Source organism: Oncorhynchus keta, chromosome 4, assembly GCF_023373465.1.
Source record: "Oncorhynchus keta strain PuntledgeMale-10-30-2019 chromosome 4, Oket_V2, whole genome shotgun sequence".
Classification (NCBI taxonomy): domain Eukaryota; kingdom Metazoa; phylum Chordata; class Actinopteri; order Salmoniformes; family Salmonidae; genus Oncorhynchus; species Oncorhynchus keta.
The window spans coordinates 24,781,203-24,800,947 of record NC_068424.1 but is presented as its reverse complement, the minus strand read 5'-3'; the positions used below and the strand labels follow the sequence as shown (position 1 = coordinate 24,800,947).

Genomic DNA, 19,745 nt, shown 5'->3' with positions numbered 1-19,745 from the left:
GTAGGGGAAGAAGGGGACAGTGAGCACAGGAGGGCTACAATACCTGACGATGACATGGACAAACATGGATATAGGAAGGGAGTAGGGGGGGGTGTCATACTTACTCCTTTGGGGCAGTTGAACATTCCGGGACGTCCTGGGGGTCCGGGAGGGCCAGGGGGCCCCTGAGAACAGAGAGAGAACAAGAAAGAGAGACAGAGAGGAAGAGGAAAAATATAGTTGAATGGACAGCATACAGGTTCAGAAGTCCAATTCACATCCATCCACCTTGGAGTGATCAAGGTCCTTCTGAATCACTCACCCACAAACATTCATAGTGAAACAACCCTTGATTTGCACACATGTACTTCAGATATGACCACAAGGGCTCTGCCCTTTTGCCCTCCTATGAGAAAAGTGCCCTTTCAGATTGGTATATTTTTTTTTACTAATTTGAATCTTACTTTTCGTCTCTTTTGTCAAAATATAATGTGAATTGCGATTCTCACGATTCTCAAGATTCTTTCTGTACTGCGATTTTGTTGGCGATTTGATGTTCCAAACAAATTGCTCACTATATGTCTGCTGCAGAGAGACAAGAGAGCAGGAGAAAACAAGTTTTGATCAGTCAGGGAAATAAAAGTGCTGAAAACATGTTGGCTCACTATTTAAAAAGAAGATGGAGAACAAGCTATAGGAGTTTTGCCGCAGGTACAGCCGATTAGCGCTAGCTAACGCTGAAATGCTGTAGCGTTAAGATTTTCCTTCACTGGGGCCTAGCCTGGACCATGTAGCAAAAATATATATATTTACACTATATATATAAAAGTATGTGGATACCCCTTCAAATTAGTGGATTTGGGCTATGTCAGCCACACCAGTTGCTGACAGGTATATAAAATCAAGCACACAGCCATACAATTTCCATAGACAAACATTGGCAGTAGAATGGCCCGTATCGAAGAGAGCAGTGACTGTCAAAAGATGCTACCTTTCCAACAAGTCAGTTTGTCAAATTTCTGCCCTGCTGGAGCTGCCCTGGTCAACTGTAAGTGCTGTTATTGTGAAATGGAAATGTCTAGGAGCAACAACGGCTCAGCCGTGAAGTGGTAGGCCACACAAGCTCACAGAATGGGACCGCCAAATGCTGAAGTGTGTAAAAATTGTCTGTTGCGACACTCACTACAGAGTTCCAAACTGCCTTTCTTGAAGCAACGTCACCACAACAATTGTTCGAAGCGAGCTTAATGAAATGGGTTTCAATGGCCGAGCAGCCGCACAAGCCTAAAATCACCATGCGTAATGCCAAGCATTGGCTAGAGTTGTGTAAAGCTCGTCCCCATTGGACACTGGAGCAGTAGAAACACGTTCTCTGGAGTAATGAATCACACTTCACCGTCTGGCAGTCCGACGGACGAATCTGGGTTTGGCAGATGCCTGGAGAACGCTACCTGCCCCGAATGCATAGAGGCAACTGTAAAGTTTGTTGGAGGAGGAATAATGATATGGGGCTGTTTTCCTGGTTCGGGCTAGGCCCCAGTGAAGGAAAATCGTAATGCTACAGCACACAATGATGATTCTGTGCTTCTAACTTTGTGGCAACACTTTGGGGAAGGCCCTTTTTCAATATGACAATGCCCCCATGCACAAAGTGAGGTCCATACAGAAATGGTTTGTCGAGATCAGTGTGGAATAACTTGACAGGCCTACACAGAGCCCTGACCTCAACCTCATCGAACATCTTCAGGATGAATTGGAATGCAGACTGCTAGCCAGGCCTAATTTCCCAACATCAGTGCCTGACCTAAATAATGCTCTTGTGGCTCAATGGAAGCAAGTCCCTGCAGCAATGTTCCAACTTTGAGTCAAAAGCCTTCGCAGAAGAATGGCTGTTATAGCAGCAAAGGGGGGACCAACTCCATATTAATGCCCATGATATGAGATGGTTAACGAGCACGTGTCCACACGGCAGGGTAGCCTAGTGGTTAGAGTGTTTGTTGGGCTCGTGACCGAAAGGTTGCAAGTTCAAACCCCAGAGCTGACAAGGTACAAATCTGTTGTTCTGCCCCTGAACAAGGCAGTTAACCCACTGTTCCTAGGCCATCATTGAAAATAAGAATTTGTTCTTAACTGACTTGCCTAGTTATTATTATTATTATTATTATTATTAGTTAAATAAAGGTAAAATTAAATTAAAAATACTTTTGGCCATGTGTATTTTTACAAAATCGATGCTTCGATTTTTACAAATTCTTACTTGAGGTAAAATATCGATATAATATAGTCCAAAAAATTTTTCCCCCCATCACTAGTTAAGAGTAGTTACATTGTTACAACAGCATAGCTAACAATTAGCTAGCTACTGTAACAAGTTAGCTGATTCACATTATCTACATTTTCTATGATCAGCTGACAACGGATATATTTGCGCTCTCTGTGAACAGTAGGCTAGGCTGTTTTTGCACAAAAAAAGGCCTATGCCAGAAATATATATGTTGAAATTTGGCTACATGAACAATAGAGAGAGATTAATGGGTAAATGTAAAAAAATATATACAGTACCATACAAAAGTTTGGACACACCTACTCATTCAAGTTTTTTACATTTTTACTATTTTCTACATTGTAGAATAATAGTGAATACATCAAAACTATGAAATAACACATGTGGAATCATGTAGAAACCAATAAAGTGTTTGGTTTTAGTAGCCACCCTTTCACCGATGACAGCTTTGCACACTCTTGGCATTCTCTCAACCAGCTTCATGATGTAGTCACATGGAATGCATTTCAATTAACAGGTGTGCCTTGTTAAAAGTTAATTTGTGGAATTTATTTCCTTAATGCTTTTGAGCCAATCAGTTGTGTTGTGACAAGGTAGGTGTGGTATACAGAAGATAGCCCTATTTGGTAAAAGACCAAGTCCATATTATGGCAAGAACAGCTCAAATAGGCAAAGAGAAACAGTAGTCCATCATTACTTTAAGACATGAAGGTCAAAAACCATCAAGCACTATTATGAAACTGGCTGATCTCCGCATTTGTGGTTCCACTGTGGAGCATGGAGAAGGTGTGATGGTGTGGGGGTGCTTTGCTGGTGACACTGTCAGTGATTTATTTAGAATTCAAGGCACACTTAACCAGCATGGCTACCACAGCATTCTGCAGCGATAAGCCATCCCATCTGGTTTGCGCTTAGTGGCACTATCATTTGTTTTTCAACAAGACAATGACCCAAAACACAACTCCAGGCTGTGTAAGGGCTATTTGACCAAAAAGAGTGATGGGGTGCTGCATCAGATGACCTGGCCTCCACAATCATCCGACCTCAACCCAATTGAGATGGTTTGGGATGAGTTGGACTACAGAGTCAAGGAGAAGCAGCCAACAAGTGCTCAGCATATGTGGGAACTACTTCAAGACTGTTGGAAAAACATTCCTCATGAAGCTGGTTGAGAGAATGCCAAGAGTGTGCAAAGCTGTTATCAAGGCAAAGGGTGGCTACTTTGAAGAATCTAAAGTATAAAATATAATTTGATTTTTAACACTATTTTGGTTACTACATGATTCCATATGTGTTATTTCATATTTTTGATGTATTCACTATTATTCTACAATGTAGAAAATAGTACAAATAAAGAAAAACCATTGAATGAGAAGGTGCGACCGAACTTTGACTGGTACTGTATATACTGTAAGGTCTGGTTAAGATTGGTCAGCCAGTTAAACCAACAGTAAAAGTGTCTTAGACACTACAGCACATGGACAGACCTGAAAAAACCCCACACTGTTGCTTCATCGCACACAGAGGATGGGCCAGGGACTTCTGACACATGTTGAGGAAAGATGTCTTGTTAAAAGTCAACAAAAGCTATTTTATTTACGGGGTGCTTTCAAGTGCCCGTCGGTAAATAAGCCGGTTGTTTTCATCATATGTTGGGGTTGTCTGGGCACGGGACTGCCTGTGAAACAACTATTCCCAATGCCAACGTGTCGACTGGCATCTTTACCAGCTGTGTAGTGAGTCGGTGTCAGGCGGTCAACCATGTGGTTCATGGGCCGTGTGTGGTCTAGGTCTAATATTTGGTGGTGGCTGAGTTGGAATGGAAAGGAATGGAAAGAGGTTCTGGCTAGGGGCCGTCACCTTCAGATGGCAATAGTGCAGTGGTTCTCAAACCTTTGTGACTCTGACCCATCTGAAGAGAGAGGAAAGAAGGGAGAGGGTTCAACTCACCGACACAACCACAGCGTCTCCTCGGTCTCCTTTATGCCCACTAATTCCAGGACGACCCTGTAGCGAGGGACACACCACATCACCAACGGTCAAATGCATTGGAGTGATATGATCATGCTCTGTAGTGCTGTTTGTTTGTGCAACCCAATAGAGTGCACTTGGGTTTGAAAAACACTCTATATGTGAATCATTATTTTTTTAAACTTGCTGTTGTTATCATGTGTAGCCTACGATGTTAAAGGAATGGCTCAAATCCAAATGTGAGGTACTGTACTTACCGGATGACCAGGATAGCCATATTCTCCTTTGGGTCCTTCTGGCCCAATGGGACCCTGTAAAAAACAACAACAAAGCAACCTTTGAAGGACCAGAACTGTTTCTCTTTTGTACTTCTCCCGTCAGCAGGTGCACTGCGGATGAGGATACATCACAGGTCCGTAGTACGCCTGAAAATATGCATTGACTGGATAGGGGGCCCAGAAGCAGGCCTGTATGTGCGTATGGACTTGGCCTGATAAAAATGTTCCAAAACACTTTGATTGAAAGCAGCTGCGGCAACACAAAGAAGGAGGGGGGGGGGGTTAGTTACTACAAAGGGATTACTCCAAACTCAGTGTAGGGAACAACAACCCCCCACACACACACAGAGCTGTATTGGCAACATAACACACACGTGCACACGAGAGTAAGTTGTTTATTATAGGTCCGTTATCAAACTGAGAAACAAATAACGTCTTACCATCACGCCAGCTGGTCCAGGTACACCACAATCGCCCTGCGAAGGGTTCAGGAAACAAAGTGAGTGTCTGACACAACTAGAACCCAGGCAGTCAATGTGAACTTTGACCCAGGAAGTAGTGTGTGTAAGACTTACCTTGATCCCTTTGGGCCCCTGTGGCCCTGTGAGTCCAGACATCATAGACCCATCAGCGGCAACCATGACCCCTGGCTCACCCTTCTCGCCCTGCAAACACACACACAGACACACAGACACACAGACACACACACAATAAGATGATATGAATACTGTCCATACACTTGCAGTCAGATTACAAACATGCATACACACACACGCAAGCACACGCACACACACGACCCCAGGGGTAATGTGCAGCACATGCATGTTGAGGCACCTTGAGCCCCTCTCAGAGAAAGGATAACATTAGATAATAATCTCATTCATGTTGTTCCATGGGCCTAGACTGAATCACTTATATATTGTCTATGGCTGCACAGTCTGGAACACATTAGCAGGCTTTTACACATCAATAGTGTGCAGCAACCGGGGTCGTAGCTTTAATCATGAGTCCTGGTGTTTAGTTTCACACACTTTTAATTGATTGGAATCCAAAAGGCTTTGAGCCTGTATATTACATGTTCATTCAATCCTGTTTGGAAAAGGCCCCTATAGCAAAAGGTTATGCTGTAGTAAACCCTGCTATTGTTAACCTCTAGTGGAGTTCTTAAACCCAAAACAAAGACCGATAACACAAACACACACATACCTTTATTCCTGGAGGCCCCATGAAACCTGTCATCCCCAAGTCCCCGGTTGGACCCCGTGGCCCCTGGGAATAATCATAGTCAGTGAATAGATCATGTATTAATCATTTAAATAAATAACTACATTAATAATGAATTAAAACAGAGTCACAGCTGCAGTGTCTCTTTCAGTATGTACCTGTCCGATTGCACTGTATAAAGTTTGCACTGTCAAGTTCATGCCAGAAGTGTGGGCCGCATATGGTATATTTTGCAATAGAGAAAGGACAGGCATAGTACCACAGTGCTGTAACCTACCAGCAGATCCTCTGAGCAGCAAGAGAGAAAATCTGGTTTATTTGACTATTTGTCAGTTATTCCCCCATACAAAAAACAACAGTCTGTTTCAAGGAATTATATAACTTTTATGTACCAAGAAATCCAACAAACTAAACTACACACTGTAGAATTAACCTCCATATCAGTCACAGATAAATACCTCAACATGCATCTCTTATAACCTGGACCTAATTGTCCGTGGGACACACAAACCACTTTTTGATGACCATGGATGACAGATATCGTTACAGCAATTTGAAGAAAATCTTTGATATGATTCCAGCCATTTCTCAACATAATTGCTCTGGGAGAGCGAGTACGCCGAACCCAAAACAATATAAAAGGAGTTCTGTCATGCTATCTCGTTAATGTGAGAAACGGAGAGTTTTTAAAGAGCACCGTGAAGGAAATTGTAATCTCAAAAGATATTAACTGAATTTAACTTGCTTCAACTCTCGCCTGTGAAATGCTTGGTGTCACTGTTGAAGCACACACACACACACACACACACACACACACACACACACACACACACACACACACACACACACACACACACACACACACACACACTAGAGGTCCGCCGATTAATCGGAATGGCCGATTAATTAGGGCCGATTTCAAGTTTTCATAACAATCGGAAATCACTATTTTTGGGTGCCAATTTTTAATGTTTTTTTTTTATTATTATTTTTTTTATACCTTTATGTAACTAGGCAAGTCAGTTAAGAACACATTCTTATTTTCAATGACGGCCTGGGAACGGAGGGTTAACTGCCTCGTTCAGGGGCAGAACGACAGATTTTCACCATGTCAGCTCGGGGGATCCAATCTTGCAACCTTACAGTCCAACGCTATAACCAACTTATAAACAACTTACAACTAGTCCAACGCTATAACCACCTGCCTCTCGTTGCACTCCACAAGGAGACTGCCTATTATGCGAATGCAGTAGAAGCCAAGGTAAGTTGCTAGCTAGCATTAAACTTATCTTGTAAAAAACAATCAATCAATCATAATCACTAGTTATAACTACACATGGTTGATGATATTACTAGTTTATCTTGTGTGTCCTGCGTTGCATATAATTGATGCCATGCTGGGGGATGATTTAACAAAAGAGCATTTGCGAAAAATGCACAGTCGTTGGACGACTGTACCTAACCATAAACATCAATGCCTTTCTTAAAATCAATACACAGAAGTATATATTTTTATACCTGCATATTTAGCTAAAAGAAATCCAGGTTAGCAGGCAATATTAACCAGGTGAAATTGTCACATCTCTTGCGTTCATTGCACACAGAGTCAGGGTATATGCAACAGTTTGGGCAGCCTGGCTCATTGTGAACTAATTTGCCTGAATTTTACGTAATTATGACATAACATTGAAGGTTGTACAATGTAACAAGAATATTTAGACTGATGGATGCCAGCCGTTAGATAAAATACTGAACGGTTCCGTATTTCACTGAAATAATAAACGTTTTGTTTTCGAATTGATAGTTTCTGGACTCGACCATATTAATGACCAAAGGCTCGTATTTCTGTGTGTTATGTTATAATTAAGACTATGATTTGATAGAGCAGTCTGACTGAGCGATGGTTGGCAGTAGCTGGCTCGTAAGCATTCATTCAAATAGCACTTTTGTGTGTTTTGCCAGCTGCTCTTCGCAAGCATAGCGCTGTTTATGACTTCAAGCCTATCAGCCTAATGGCTTGTGTAACCGATGTGAAATGGCTAGCTAGTTAGCGAGGTGCGCGCTAATAGCGTTTTAAACGTCACCCGCTCTGAGACTTGGAGTAGTTATTCCCCTTGCTCTGCAAGGGCTGCGACTTTTGTGGAGCGATGGGTAACGCTGCTTCGAGTGTGGCTGTTGTTGATGTGTTCCTGGTTCGAGCCCAGGTAGGTGCGAGGAGAGGGATGGAAGCTATACTGTTCCACTGGCAATACTATAAGAACATCCAATAGTCAAAGGTATATGAAATACAAATGGTATAGAGAGAAATAGTCATATAAATACGTTAGCTTTTTTACATGGCACATATTGCACTTTTACTTCTCCAACACTTTGTTTTTGCATTATTTAAACCAAATTCAACATGTTTCATTATTTATTTGAGGCTAAATGGATTTTTATTGATGTATTATATTAAGTTAAAATAAGTGTTCATTCAGTATTATTGTAATTGTTATTATTACAAATACATTTTAAAAAAACGTCCGATTATTCGATATTGGCTTTTATTGGTCCTCCGATAATCGGTATCGATATCGGCGTTGAAAAATCATAATCGGTCGACATCTAACACACACACACACGCACACACACACACACGCACACACGCACACACACACACCACAAGTCTACTCACCCTGGGCCCCTGAGATTCCAGCCCTCCTGAGAAGTTAAACACACCCTCTGTATCGTTGAGCAGGAGCTGAGGAGTACAGAGAGGAGAGGCGGTGACATCACTATCTCCGTCCACATTAAAACAGTCCCATCTGAGCTCTTCAGTAGGGGTGATAACAATGTAATTTGTGACACTTGTAATTGCTCTAATAACAGCCAATTACTGAAGAATATAAGCCAATAAAAAAAGCCAATAAAATATGAAACTGAGATTACTGGTAATTTTAAGGAATTAAGTCATACTATACTGCCATTAGTGTGGTGTTAAAATTACAGCTGAGTAACTCAATAAATCAGAAGTAAATTGGATAAATGTCCCCATAAAGAAACACTCCTTAGCCCCTAGGTCCTTCATGAGGATCTCTTCATGGTTGATCCACTTACATCCTGGAGGTTGATGACTGGTCCTGGAGGCCCGGGAGGTCCAGGAGGGCCGGGGAAACTGAGGCCATCCTGACCTCTCTCTCCCTAACACACAGAACATACGTCACAGTGTTAGAAGAACTAAGAACAGGGCCAGCTTGGTTGGCTCCAGAAGGCCAGTCGAAATCGATGATCTCATAACATATTGACATGAATGGAGTCAGCAGGAGTGATACTGTACCTTTGGTCCCATATCACCGCTGTCCCCCTTCGCTCCCTGCATGGAAGAAAAGGCAAACACTATAACGACAAAACATAACTGAGACCTGAGACAATTTTATGAGGAACCTATGACAACAAATGTAAAGGGTATAAAGACAGATTAGAATATTTTAAAATCAAAAGAAGTTCAAAAGAAAAGGCAAATAGAGGAGATTGAATAGGTCAGTAAAAGGCAGGTGAAGTACTGACCGTGTGCCCTGGCAGTCCGTCCAGCCCAGAGGACCCTGCTGCTCCCGGAGCACCAGGCTCCCCCTAGAGGAACAGAGATGAAATTGATGGGTTATTTATTAGGATCACCATTAGCTATTGCTCATGTAGCAGATACTCTTCTTGGGGCCCACACAAAACATAAAATGACATTATTTAGAACATTAGTAGACAAAATCAGTATCATGTTAAAATAAGAGAGTTTTTAGATCTGTTTGAGATGCTAGTGAAACCAACCCACATATAGTAGCCCAGAATTGAGGAACAAGTCCAACTAACTACCTCATCTGCGTACCTATGATAGTAGACCTCATCAATGAGTGATACTTCTGAAAACCGTTTTATCGCAATGAGGAGATTGTATGTATAGAATTACTCTTTTCATTTTAATTTGGTCATCAACGAGGTCCGGAAGGCCACACTGAAAATTGGTTATATTTCCTTGATGTCAAAATTTGCAAAAAATTGTCCTCTATTCATAATTTTGGACATTTTCGATGCCCCCTGACTGTTTAGTGATTATTAGTGAGCTGGGCAGTCAAGAAACTGCATGAATGTAGGTCCATTATTCATTTATGCACAGTTTTGATTTCGTTTTAAGTATATTGAGTTTGTTTACCCCCTCCCATTTAAAAAATATGTATAAAATGATGTCCAAACTTTCGACTGGTATTGTATATGGTACTGTATATACCTACCAGTCAAAAGTGTGGACACACCTACTCATTCAAGAGTTTTTCTTTATTTTTATTATTTTCTACATTGTAGAATAATAGTGAAGACATCAACACTATGAAATAACACACAAGGAATCAGGTAGTAACCCAAAAAGTGTTGAACAAATCAAAATATATTTTAGATTTTTCAAAGTAGCCACCCTTTGCCTTGATCACAGCTTTGCACACTCTTGGCATTCTCTCAACCAGCTTCATGAGGAATGCTTTTCCAACAGTCTTGAAGGAGTTCCCACATATTGCTGAGCACTTGTTGGCTGCTTTTCCTACACTCTGCGGTCCAACTCATCCCAAACCATCTCAATTGGGTTGAGGTCGGATGATTGTGGAGGCCAGGTCTGATGCAGCACTCCATCATCAAACCAGATGGGAAAATACAGGACTCAATCCCAAAAGAATGGGAACGATTGGAATTACGGTAGTTAGTTTACAAACTTCGATTTTGGGGTGAACTTTCCCTTTAATGATATCTGAACTTTCACTTTTATGCTAGCTGATGTCTCTATCAAGGTGGTGGTGCATGTGAGGTACGGTGCCTGAGACCTGGACAACTGGCCCTGCCTGTGTACAGATGTTTCAGAGAGGAATTCATTGGAAATTAGCGGGCTAATAGAATGCACATGGTGGGGAAGGCTGCACTTCCTCTGAGAGGATGAATGGGAATCAGTTGAGTAGTGGGGATCACCTTTACCGCTACACCAGGAAGCCCGTCCTGCCCGTCTTTGCCCTGTGAAGGAGAAATAAAATGGCCGTCAGTATGGGAACCTTTTACATGTATGTAGAACTACATATTCTAACACACAGAATATGTAGTGCCACTAACACATACCAGATAGAAATGAACACAAGAACATGCACACTCACAACAAATACCAACACACTTCTAGTTTATGCAGGGCAGTGAAAATTTTACAGCCACATTCACACCAGATGATTTCATTCTTAGAACCACTTGAAGCACATTATAACTATTGCAAGATTTCAGTCCTATGATCTTATACACCTGTATACTGACTCTGTGATTCATATGATTGATACTTTAAGTGGTGTGCAGTAGGATGTTTTTTTTAAATTGAACTTTATTTAACTAGGCAAGTCAGTGAAGAACAAATTCTTATGTAAAGTGATGGCCTACCAAAAGGCAAATGCCTTTGGGGACGGGGGCTGGGATTACAAATAACAAATCAAATAAAAATATAGGACAAAACACACATAAAGACAAGAGAGACAACACTACATAAAGAGAGACCTAAGACAACAACATAGCATGGTAGCAACACAACATGACAACAACATGGTAGCAACACAACATGGCAGCAGCACAACATGGTACAAACATTACTGGACATAGACAACAGCATAAAGAGCAAGAAGGTAGAGACAATACATCATGTGAAGCAGCCACAACTGTCAGTAAGAGTGTCCATGATTGAGTCTTTGAATGAAAAGATGGCGATAAATCTGTCCAGTTTGAGTGTTTGTTGCAGCTCGTTCCAGTCGCTAGCTGCAGCAAACTGAAAAGAGGAGTGACCCAGGGAGGTGTTTGCTTTGGGGACTTTTAACTTAATGTGACTGGCAGAACGGGTGTTGTATGTGGAGGATGAGGACTGCAGTAGGTATCTCAGATAGGGGGGAGTGAGGTCTAAGAGGGTTTTATAAATAATACAGAGATAACCAGTTTACAGAAGAGAATAGTGATGTGTCCTATAAGGAGTATTGGTGGCAAATAAAATTGAATAAAAATCTAATCAAATGTATTTGTCACATGCGCCGAATACAACAGGTGAAACGCTTACTTACTTACAAGCCTTTAACCAACAATGTAGTTCAAGGAATAGAGTTAAGAAAATATTAACTAAATAAAATAAAGTGACATTATTGTTTTTAAAAAATCTAACAGTAACACAAGAAAATGACATAACAATAATGAGGCTATATACAGGTGGTACCGGTACCGAGTTAATGTGCGGAGGTACAAGTTAGTCGAGGTCATTTGTAGTAGCAGCAGTGTAAAAACAAAGGGGGTGGGGGGGGGTCAATGTAAATAGTCCCGATGGCCATTTGATTAATTGTTCAGCAGTGGCTTGGGGGTAGAAGTTGTTAAGGAGCCTTTTGGGCCTAGACTTCGAGCTCCGGTACCGCTTGCCGTGCGGTAGCAGAGAGAACAGTCTATGACTTGGGTAACCAGAGTCTTTGACAATTTTTTGGGCCTTCCTCTGACACCGCCTAGTATATAGTTCCTGGATGTCAGGAAGCTTGGCCCCAATGATGTACTGGGCCGTACGCACTACCATCTGTAGTGCCTTACGGTCAGATGCAGAGCAGATGCCATTCCAGGCAGTGATGCAACTGGTCAGGATGCTCTCGATGGTGCAACTGTATAACTTTTTGAGGATCTGGGCACCCGTGCCAAATCTTTTCAGTCTCTTGAGTGGGAAAAGGTGCCTTCTTCACAACTGCCGATCTATAAATCTCCGTAATCTAGCATGAGTAGGATGGTCATCTGAATCAGGGTTAGTTTGTCAGCTGTGGTTAAAGAGGAGTGATTACAATAGAGGAAACCAAGTCTAGATTCAACCTTAGCCTGCAGCTTTGATATGTGCTGAGAGAAGGACAGCGTACCGTTTAGCTATACTCCCAAGTACTTGTATGAGGTGACTACCTCAAGCTCTAAACCCTCAGAGGTATTAATCACATCGGTGGGGAGAGGGGCATACTTCCTACCGAACCACATGACCTTTGTTTTGGAGGTGTTCAGAACAAGGTTAAGGGCAGAGGAAGCTTGTTGGACACTAAGAAAGCTTTGTTGTAGAGCATTTAACACAAAATCCGGGGAGGGGCCAACTGAGTATAAGACCGTATCATCTGCATATAAATGAATGAGAGAGCTACCTACTGCCTGAGCTATGTTGTTGATGTAAATTGAGAAGAGTGTGGGGCCTAGGATTGAGCCTTGGGGTACTCCCTTGGTGACAGGCAGTGGCTGAGACAGCAGATGTTCTGATTTTATACACTGCACTCTTTGAAAGAGGTTGTTAGCAAACCAGGTCAAAGACCCCTCAGAGACACCAATACTCCTTAGCCGGCCCACATAAATGGAATGGTCTACCCTATCAAAAGCTTTTGCCAAGTCAATAAAAATAGCAGCACAACATTGCTTAGAATCAAGGGCAATGGTGACATAATTTAGGACCTTTAAAGTTGCAGTGACACATCTATAACCTGAGCGGAAACCAGATAGTATATCAGAGAGAATAGTATAGACATCAAGAAAGCCAGTCAGTTGATTATTGACATGTTTTTCCAACACTTTTGATAAACAGGGCAAAATACAAATTGGCCTATAACAGTTAAGATCAGCTTAAATAAAGGACGCACCGTGGCTGCTTTCCAAGCAATGGGAACCTCCCCAGAGAGGAGAGACAGGTTAAAAAGGTCTGACATGCTGGGCAATTCTAGGGGCAGAAACCTTAAAGAAGAAAGGGTCTAAACCATCTGGCCCAGATGTTTTTTTGTGGTCAAGTTTAAGGAGCTCCTTTAGCACCTCGGATTCAGTGACTGCCTGTAGGGAAAACTTTGTAGCGGGGCAGGCGAAAAGGAGGGAGGAGCATCGGGGCTAGTCACATGAGAAGGGGTAGGAGATGTTGGATATGCAAGGAGGCATGTCAGTATGTCAGGCATGTCATGTCAGTCGGCATTGTCAGTAACAACCACATCTTCAACATTAAGGGACATGGGCAGTTATGAGGAGGAGGGTTTATTATCCAGGTCTATAACCATTTTACAGAACTTCTTGGGGTTCAACCCACAGAGAGAGAACTGCTCCTTAAAGTAACTAACTTTGGCCTTCCGGATAGCCTGAGTGCACTTATTTCTCAATTGTCTGAACGAGAGCCAGTCAGCCTGAATATGGACGTGCCGAGCCTTTTGCCAAATGGAATTCTTGAGGTGGAGTAGCTCTGCCAGATCACGGACGAACCAGGGGCTGAACCTGTTTTTAATTCTCATTTTATTAATGGGGGCGTGTTTGTGAACAATATCACTGAAAATATCAAAAAGAAGGTAGTCTATCACAGTCAGTGGTGAAACAAGTGAGTCACACTTCACACCAAGGATCTAGTACACGTAGACATTTTAGCACATACACTACTGTGTGTCTAGCGTACATGCGGACATCCAAGGGCCGTGAAAAGACGGCCGACTGCAAGTACACGTTGAATTTGATGTCAGGTTGAAGTGTGTTTTTGAAAGTAGCTGCCTCACGTAGTTAGCTTTTAGCATAGTCAATTTGTTTCAAAGATGGGACATGATAACGTATTAAAACATGTCTGATAGGTACATAGAGTAAGCTCACTGTGTCAGTGATATAAGACATGAGGGCATACAGTACCTTTGGTCCTGGAGGACCAGGTTTCCCAATAGGACCCTGTGGAAAGCACCAGGTAAAAATGATTGTTAGTATTAATCATACACATTTTCATATGTATATCAGTCTTATAAGCAAAATGGTGTCCCAGCAGCTCCATATAGAAACCACTCTTTGTGTTCTTACCTGAGGGCCTCTGGGCATCACTGCCCCAAAGCCACCGAGTGTCCCAGACCCCTCAATGTCCTGTAAACAACATACAGTCAATGACAACTGGTGTGTGGTGATGAGCCCTCTGGCACAAAATGGCTGCCGAGCATCACTAAGGTGGGTGCTACACATTGGTGATGTATAGGGTGAGTCGTTGTCCCCATCAATCCCAACATACAATGTAAATCACTTTAAAGTTTATAATAATAATACAATAATACATAACATTGTTATGAGAACAGTATTAGTTATCCTTCATTACAAAAGCTTGAAAATAATCAGGTGTACAGTATGCTGTTGACCCTCTGACAGACAGGAGAACTGAATGAGTGAAATCATACTTCCAGGTCCAAGCTGAAGCCCCTTCCTGGGGGTCCCGGTGGCCCAGGAGGGCCCCTCAGGCCTGGCGTCCCCTCTGGGCCCTCTGAGCCGGGCAGACCTGGGAACCCTGCAGCACTTGGCTCCCCCTGGGAGAGAACCACAATGGTTCAGTCTAAAAACCACCTGAAGCAGCATACATTATTACAACCTCCATTTTTGCAGATGTGAAGGAACTGGATAGGTGTAAGTATTATGGAGGGGGCTTCCACTACACCCGCAGGAAGGTGGAGGCATCACAGTAGCTTAGGCCTATGTTATTCCTTTAGATCTGAAAACGCTGATGGGGGAGTGGCTAGGCATAGGTATTGTTTAAAAAATTGTTTTTATCTGGTTCTGGTTATTAGCAGTAATTATCACTTGATTCACATGTGGGGAACAAGTGTGTTTGGGTTTGAATAGTGGAGAAAGACCGTTGTGGTTTGTATGGTCACTTGAAGCTTGGGGAGTGATGGAGCAGCGTGACTCTGACTTTACCTTTGGTCCAGGAGGTCCGCTCAGACCCGGCTCACCCTGTCAAAGAAAAGCAATATTTCAATCAATTTAAATCAATCAAATAGAAGCTCTTTTTACATCAGAGGGAGACTGTCTTGAGATTATAGATTCTACGCAGTCAGTACACAGGATATCAGAGGTCTATATCCAAAGGTCGTACCTTCTCTCCTCTCTCGCCTGCTGGACCAGGGTCCCCATCGTGTCCATCAACCCCCTGGGAGATAGAACAATTCCTTAGATTAGATGTGTTTCTCCGTAATGTAGTTCTGCCCAGTATGGGATCATTCCATTTGTCAGATTGTACTTTGCTGTGAAGTGTCTGATCTGACAGCACAGCAAGACAATATACTGTATATTTAGTCCACCGGCTAATTTGAAATAATTAATTTATTAATCTATTCAGAAGAGCCAGAACTCAATGCATAGTTTCAACGATCATAACTGACATGCGATAAATGTCCTGTAAGTGATCCATTCACACAGTTAGTAAAGCCTCCTACATTCTCAAGTCAAAAGGCAGTTTTTCCCCAACGATGCGAATAATGGGAGAGACCATGTTTCATGAGATGCGTCTAGCTGCAGTCAGAAGCCATTAGCTCCAGGAGCCAAGATTACATTGTTGCTTCAGCGCTTCTGAACCTTTAACCTTTCCACACTAGACTCGTAATATCTTCATCTCCATTGGTTAACGGTCTTACTGTATTTTGTGAATCGTATCGTCAAACAAACTTTCAAATGTTTCTCAACAGATTAAGTGAGAGATTATTGGCCTGGGCAATAACATTCCGTAATCAGTTATTCAGAACAGATTAAAATGTGATGAGGCTGAGCAATATCTCACCACTGGGAGAGTAAGCATAAACACTGCCAAATCTCATGGAAATAGATTGTGACGTGTTGTGGAAAGATGACTGTGAGATCCCTGTACTTCACCAAAGAGGAGGTTGATTAGAGTACGTGTCGGGTTGGATTTGAAACATAACAGCCATGTAGTTTGATGAAACAGTCAAACAGTCAAACAGTGAAACAGTGAAACAGTGTGTAGCTACAATATGACATGCTGTCTGGAGCAGAGCCAAGTAATCAGGGGTCTGTCTGTGGAAAGTTGGGACCTGGGAATGCATGATCACATGGGCAACTGTCAAATCTGTCGAGGTACAAGTCGGCCTTAACCACAGATCTAGGATCTGATTACTCAACCAGCTACCTCCGATCCTAAACCTAACCAGTAGGGGGCTGAAAAAAAGACCTGACCCTGCATCATCGGATAATGCAAACTTTGACCTACTCTGTCAAACTCAAAAGGTTGCAATTCCCATAGTGCTCTGTGATCAAGGTCCCTGGCTTTGAACAGACGAGAAGTCTGAGCTGTGTACATGCTCTGAGGACAGCAGGCCAGGCCAGGCAGCTTGTAGAGCGTGGCGCAAGCAGGCTAGACCACACAGACAGAGAGGGACGCTGACTGGGGTTGTGTTTACCGTAGCAAAGGGGAGCAGACTTGCTTATAAACACAGAGCTCCTTTTACAGTTTGCCTAAGAGACAGGGGTGACACACAATGACTGGTATGTGAGTGATGTCACTCCTGCTTTCCTTCTAGATTGATTAACAGACATGCAACAATAATAAAATACCCCTCTTTTTTCATGTTTACTAAAGCAGTGTGTTACACACCAGTATAGAGGTTTGACCTTATTATATAACCATATCACTGGTTAATTATCTTAACTGTTCATGATTGAAAGTCAAATTCCAATGTACTTTTTTAAACCGTTACAAATCAATATTTGCCTCCATGCCTCTGTCTACAGCCCTCCTTCCCACAGTAAAAATCTCCCCAATTCACAGCAGGTCAGAAAGTATCATTTACAATACAAGTTGTCAAGGCAGCCAGATTGGTGTCACGAGGGTCCAGCTCCATGGTGACCTCACCAAGGCAACAGCTGCTCTGGGTCCCTCAATCACCCGTTCAATCATTCACATAAACATTGGGCCTCCCGAACGTTCTAGGCTTAAGCAAACGGAACAAATTGCAGGGTTGCAGGGGAATTACGCATTATCCAAATGGTTTCCAGGCATCTCTTGTCATGTAGCGATCAGAGATGTTATAGTTGTGCTGGGCAACAGAAGGGATTGCTGTAAGGTTGTCCGGAGGTTATTGCTGGGTTTGACAAATCTTGTGGCAGACACCTGGAGTTCCATGCTGTTGATTATCTGGCAGCAATTTGTTCTAAGAAATTGATTTGTAAGCTCACACACACCCTTTGTTCACGGTTCTGCAGCACAGAGAGTACGCAAAACCACAGATGCCTGGTGTTAAGAAACATGGGGAATGAAGGGAAGTTGTGGGGGAAATTATGCCTTTTTGGCCCATCGGTTCAATGAATAGATAGGACCAGAGTTTAATACAAATCCAGACCCAGAACCAGAACCAGAGCCACTAAACCAACCCAGCATCACCTGAAACAGAGGCCAGGTGAGCAATGGAGAAAGGGACTGGAACACCACCACCACAGTTTAGTTGTGTCTACAATGCGGTTTTAGAAGTCTCCTTCAAATGTGGGTTGGAATGTAGCAATGCTGACCTCTCTACAGGGTGTGCTATAACAGCTGCTTAATTGGCCCGTAGAACTACAAGTGATAGATGGATGGCACCATCTTACTCACTGGCTTTAACAGTATAAGTGAGAGTGATGGAGTTTCAGTAAAGTGTTGGGTGACTCACAGGCTGTCCAGGTTTACCCATCTCTCCATCCTTCCCGGGGGTCCCAGGGGCTCCAGGTGACGCAGAGAGGCCCTCAGAAGAACCTGGGGGGCCAGGCAGCCCTGGAGAACCCGGTGGACCAGGGGGACCCTGGATGAAGAAAATAAATAATATTAACATTAATGGTAACAAATAGCATAACCGTCATAACGCATTAACGCTAATGCTAACTGTGTGTATCCAAACAGCCTTTGTGGCTGTAATCAGGGAGCAGAACAACAGCAGGTGGATTCTAGGTTTTTGAAAAGGATGGCCACTCACTGTCATAATCTCTGTGTCACTGTCAAAGTCCTCAAAGCCTGAACCGTCCACAACATTCTGCAAACCACATCAACCACATGAATCAATGAACTGATGAATCAATCAATCAACTAATTATTCCATCCATTAATCCACACATCCAGGGTGGTTCATTCCACTACATACCAGGGATCTGGATGAGTTGGGTCGACCCGGTGGTCCGGGAGGACCGGGGGAACCAGGTTTGCCCACTCCAGGATCACCCTACAGGGGTCAACAACAACACACAATCCAGGGTCAAACACAACAACCAACTAGATCAGTGTTTCTCAATCCAATCCCAGGGCACGGGAGCCTGTAGGGGGATTTGTTCAAGGCCAGCACGAACACACCTGATTCAATTCATCGCCAGCCCTTGATTAGTTGAATCGAGTGTGTTGGTGCTCGGCTAGATGAATAATGTACAATGACGTAGAACACTGCTGAACTATTCAGTGACAGTCCCCCATGACCTTGTAGCTGCTAAAACCTGTAGGTCACTAGTACATCATGTACCCTCTGTAACAGTGATGTTATACACACAAGGTGTTTTGCACCTTGTCTCCTTTGGGACCAGGATCTCCTGGCAAGCCTGGGAATCCCTGAACTCCATTTTCTCCCTGTGGTAGGAACACAGCAAGTGAGTATTATCAAAATGAGAAATGGCTGCTGGTTGAAACATATATAGAAATCCACATGGGTTGTGTACTGTACTGTAGGCTTTCTAACAATGATTGGTGGATTGGCAGGAGTTGGAGATTGGATTCATGTGTGGCCCTTCCTCGAGTTATATCTCACTCCATAAACACAGTGTTCAAAGAGAACATTCACCCTGGTATTCACTACAACAGTTATCTAATCTCTTCTGAAGCCCCTTTATGACTGTGTGCACACATGCAGACACACACACACAGACAGACACACATACACGCAAACACACATACACGCAAACACACATACATGCAGACACACATACATGTAGACACACATACATGTAGACACACACACACACACACACACACACACACACACACACACACACACACACACACACACACACACACACACACACACACACACACACACACACACACACACACACACACACACACAGAACCCCACACAGATGTACCACATATAAGCAGGACCTATATCCCACCCCATAGGTGGGCAGGTGAAACAGATGAAAAACGGCTAGAGAAACCACCGTAGAAGATAGGG

General features: G+C 42.9%; 1 protein-coding gene across 3 annotated transcripts in view; it reads right to left on the bottom strand.

The window, feature by feature from the left end:
- LOC118371722 (collagen alpha-1(XVIII) chain-like) overlaps positions 1 to 19,745 on the bottom strand; it is an 88,990-nt gene that overhangs the window by 8,846 nt on the left and 60,399 nt on the right. For all 3 annotated transcript variants that reach the window (XM_035757298.2, XM_035757308.2, XM_035757305.2), the window contains exons 10-29: positions 19,082 to 19,144; positions 18,672 to 18,749; positions 18,507 to 18,563; positions 18,207 to 18,335; positions 15,644 to 15,697; positions 15,466 to 15,501; positions 14,952 to 15,077; positions 14,587 to 14,646; positions 14,425 to 14,460; positions 10,720 to 10,761; positions 9,283 to 9,345; positions 9,053 to 9,088; positions 8,833 to 8,916; positions 8,411 to 8,476; positions 5,719 to 5,781; positions 5,088 to 5,177; positions 4,953 to 4,988; positions 4,492 to 4,545; positions 4,214 to 4,270; positions 105 to 164 (exon numbers count right to left, since the gene is read on the bottom strand). In XM_035757298.2, coding sequence (XP_035613191.1) covers positions 105 to 164; positions 4,214 to 4,270; positions 4,492 to 4,545; positions 4,953 to 4,988; positions 5,088 to 5,177; positions 5,719 to 5,781; positions 8,411 to 8,476; positions 8,833 to 8,916; positions 9,053 to 9,088; positions 9,283 to 9,345; positions 10,720 to 10,761; positions 14,425 to 14,460; positions 14,587 to 14,646; positions 14,952 to 15,077; positions 15,466 to 15,501; positions 15,644 to 15,697; positions 18,207 to 18,335; positions 18,507 to 18,563; positions 18,672 to 18,749; positions 19,082 to 19,144 — 1,290 coding nt within the window. The remainder of the gene's footprint in view (positions 1 to 104; positions 165 to 4,213; positions 4,271 to 4,491; positions 4,546 to 4,952; positions 4,989 to 5,087; positions 5,178 to 5,718; positions 5,782 to 8,410; positions 8,477 to 8,832; positions 8,917 to 9,052; positions 9,089 to 9,282; positions 9,346 to 10,719; positions 10,762 to 14,424; positions 14,461 to 14,586; positions 14,647 to 14,951; positions 15,078 to 15,465; positions 15,502 to 15,643; positions 15,698 to 18,206; positions 18,336 to 18,506; positions 18,564 to 18,671; positions 18,750 to 19,081; positions 19,145 to 19,745) is intronic.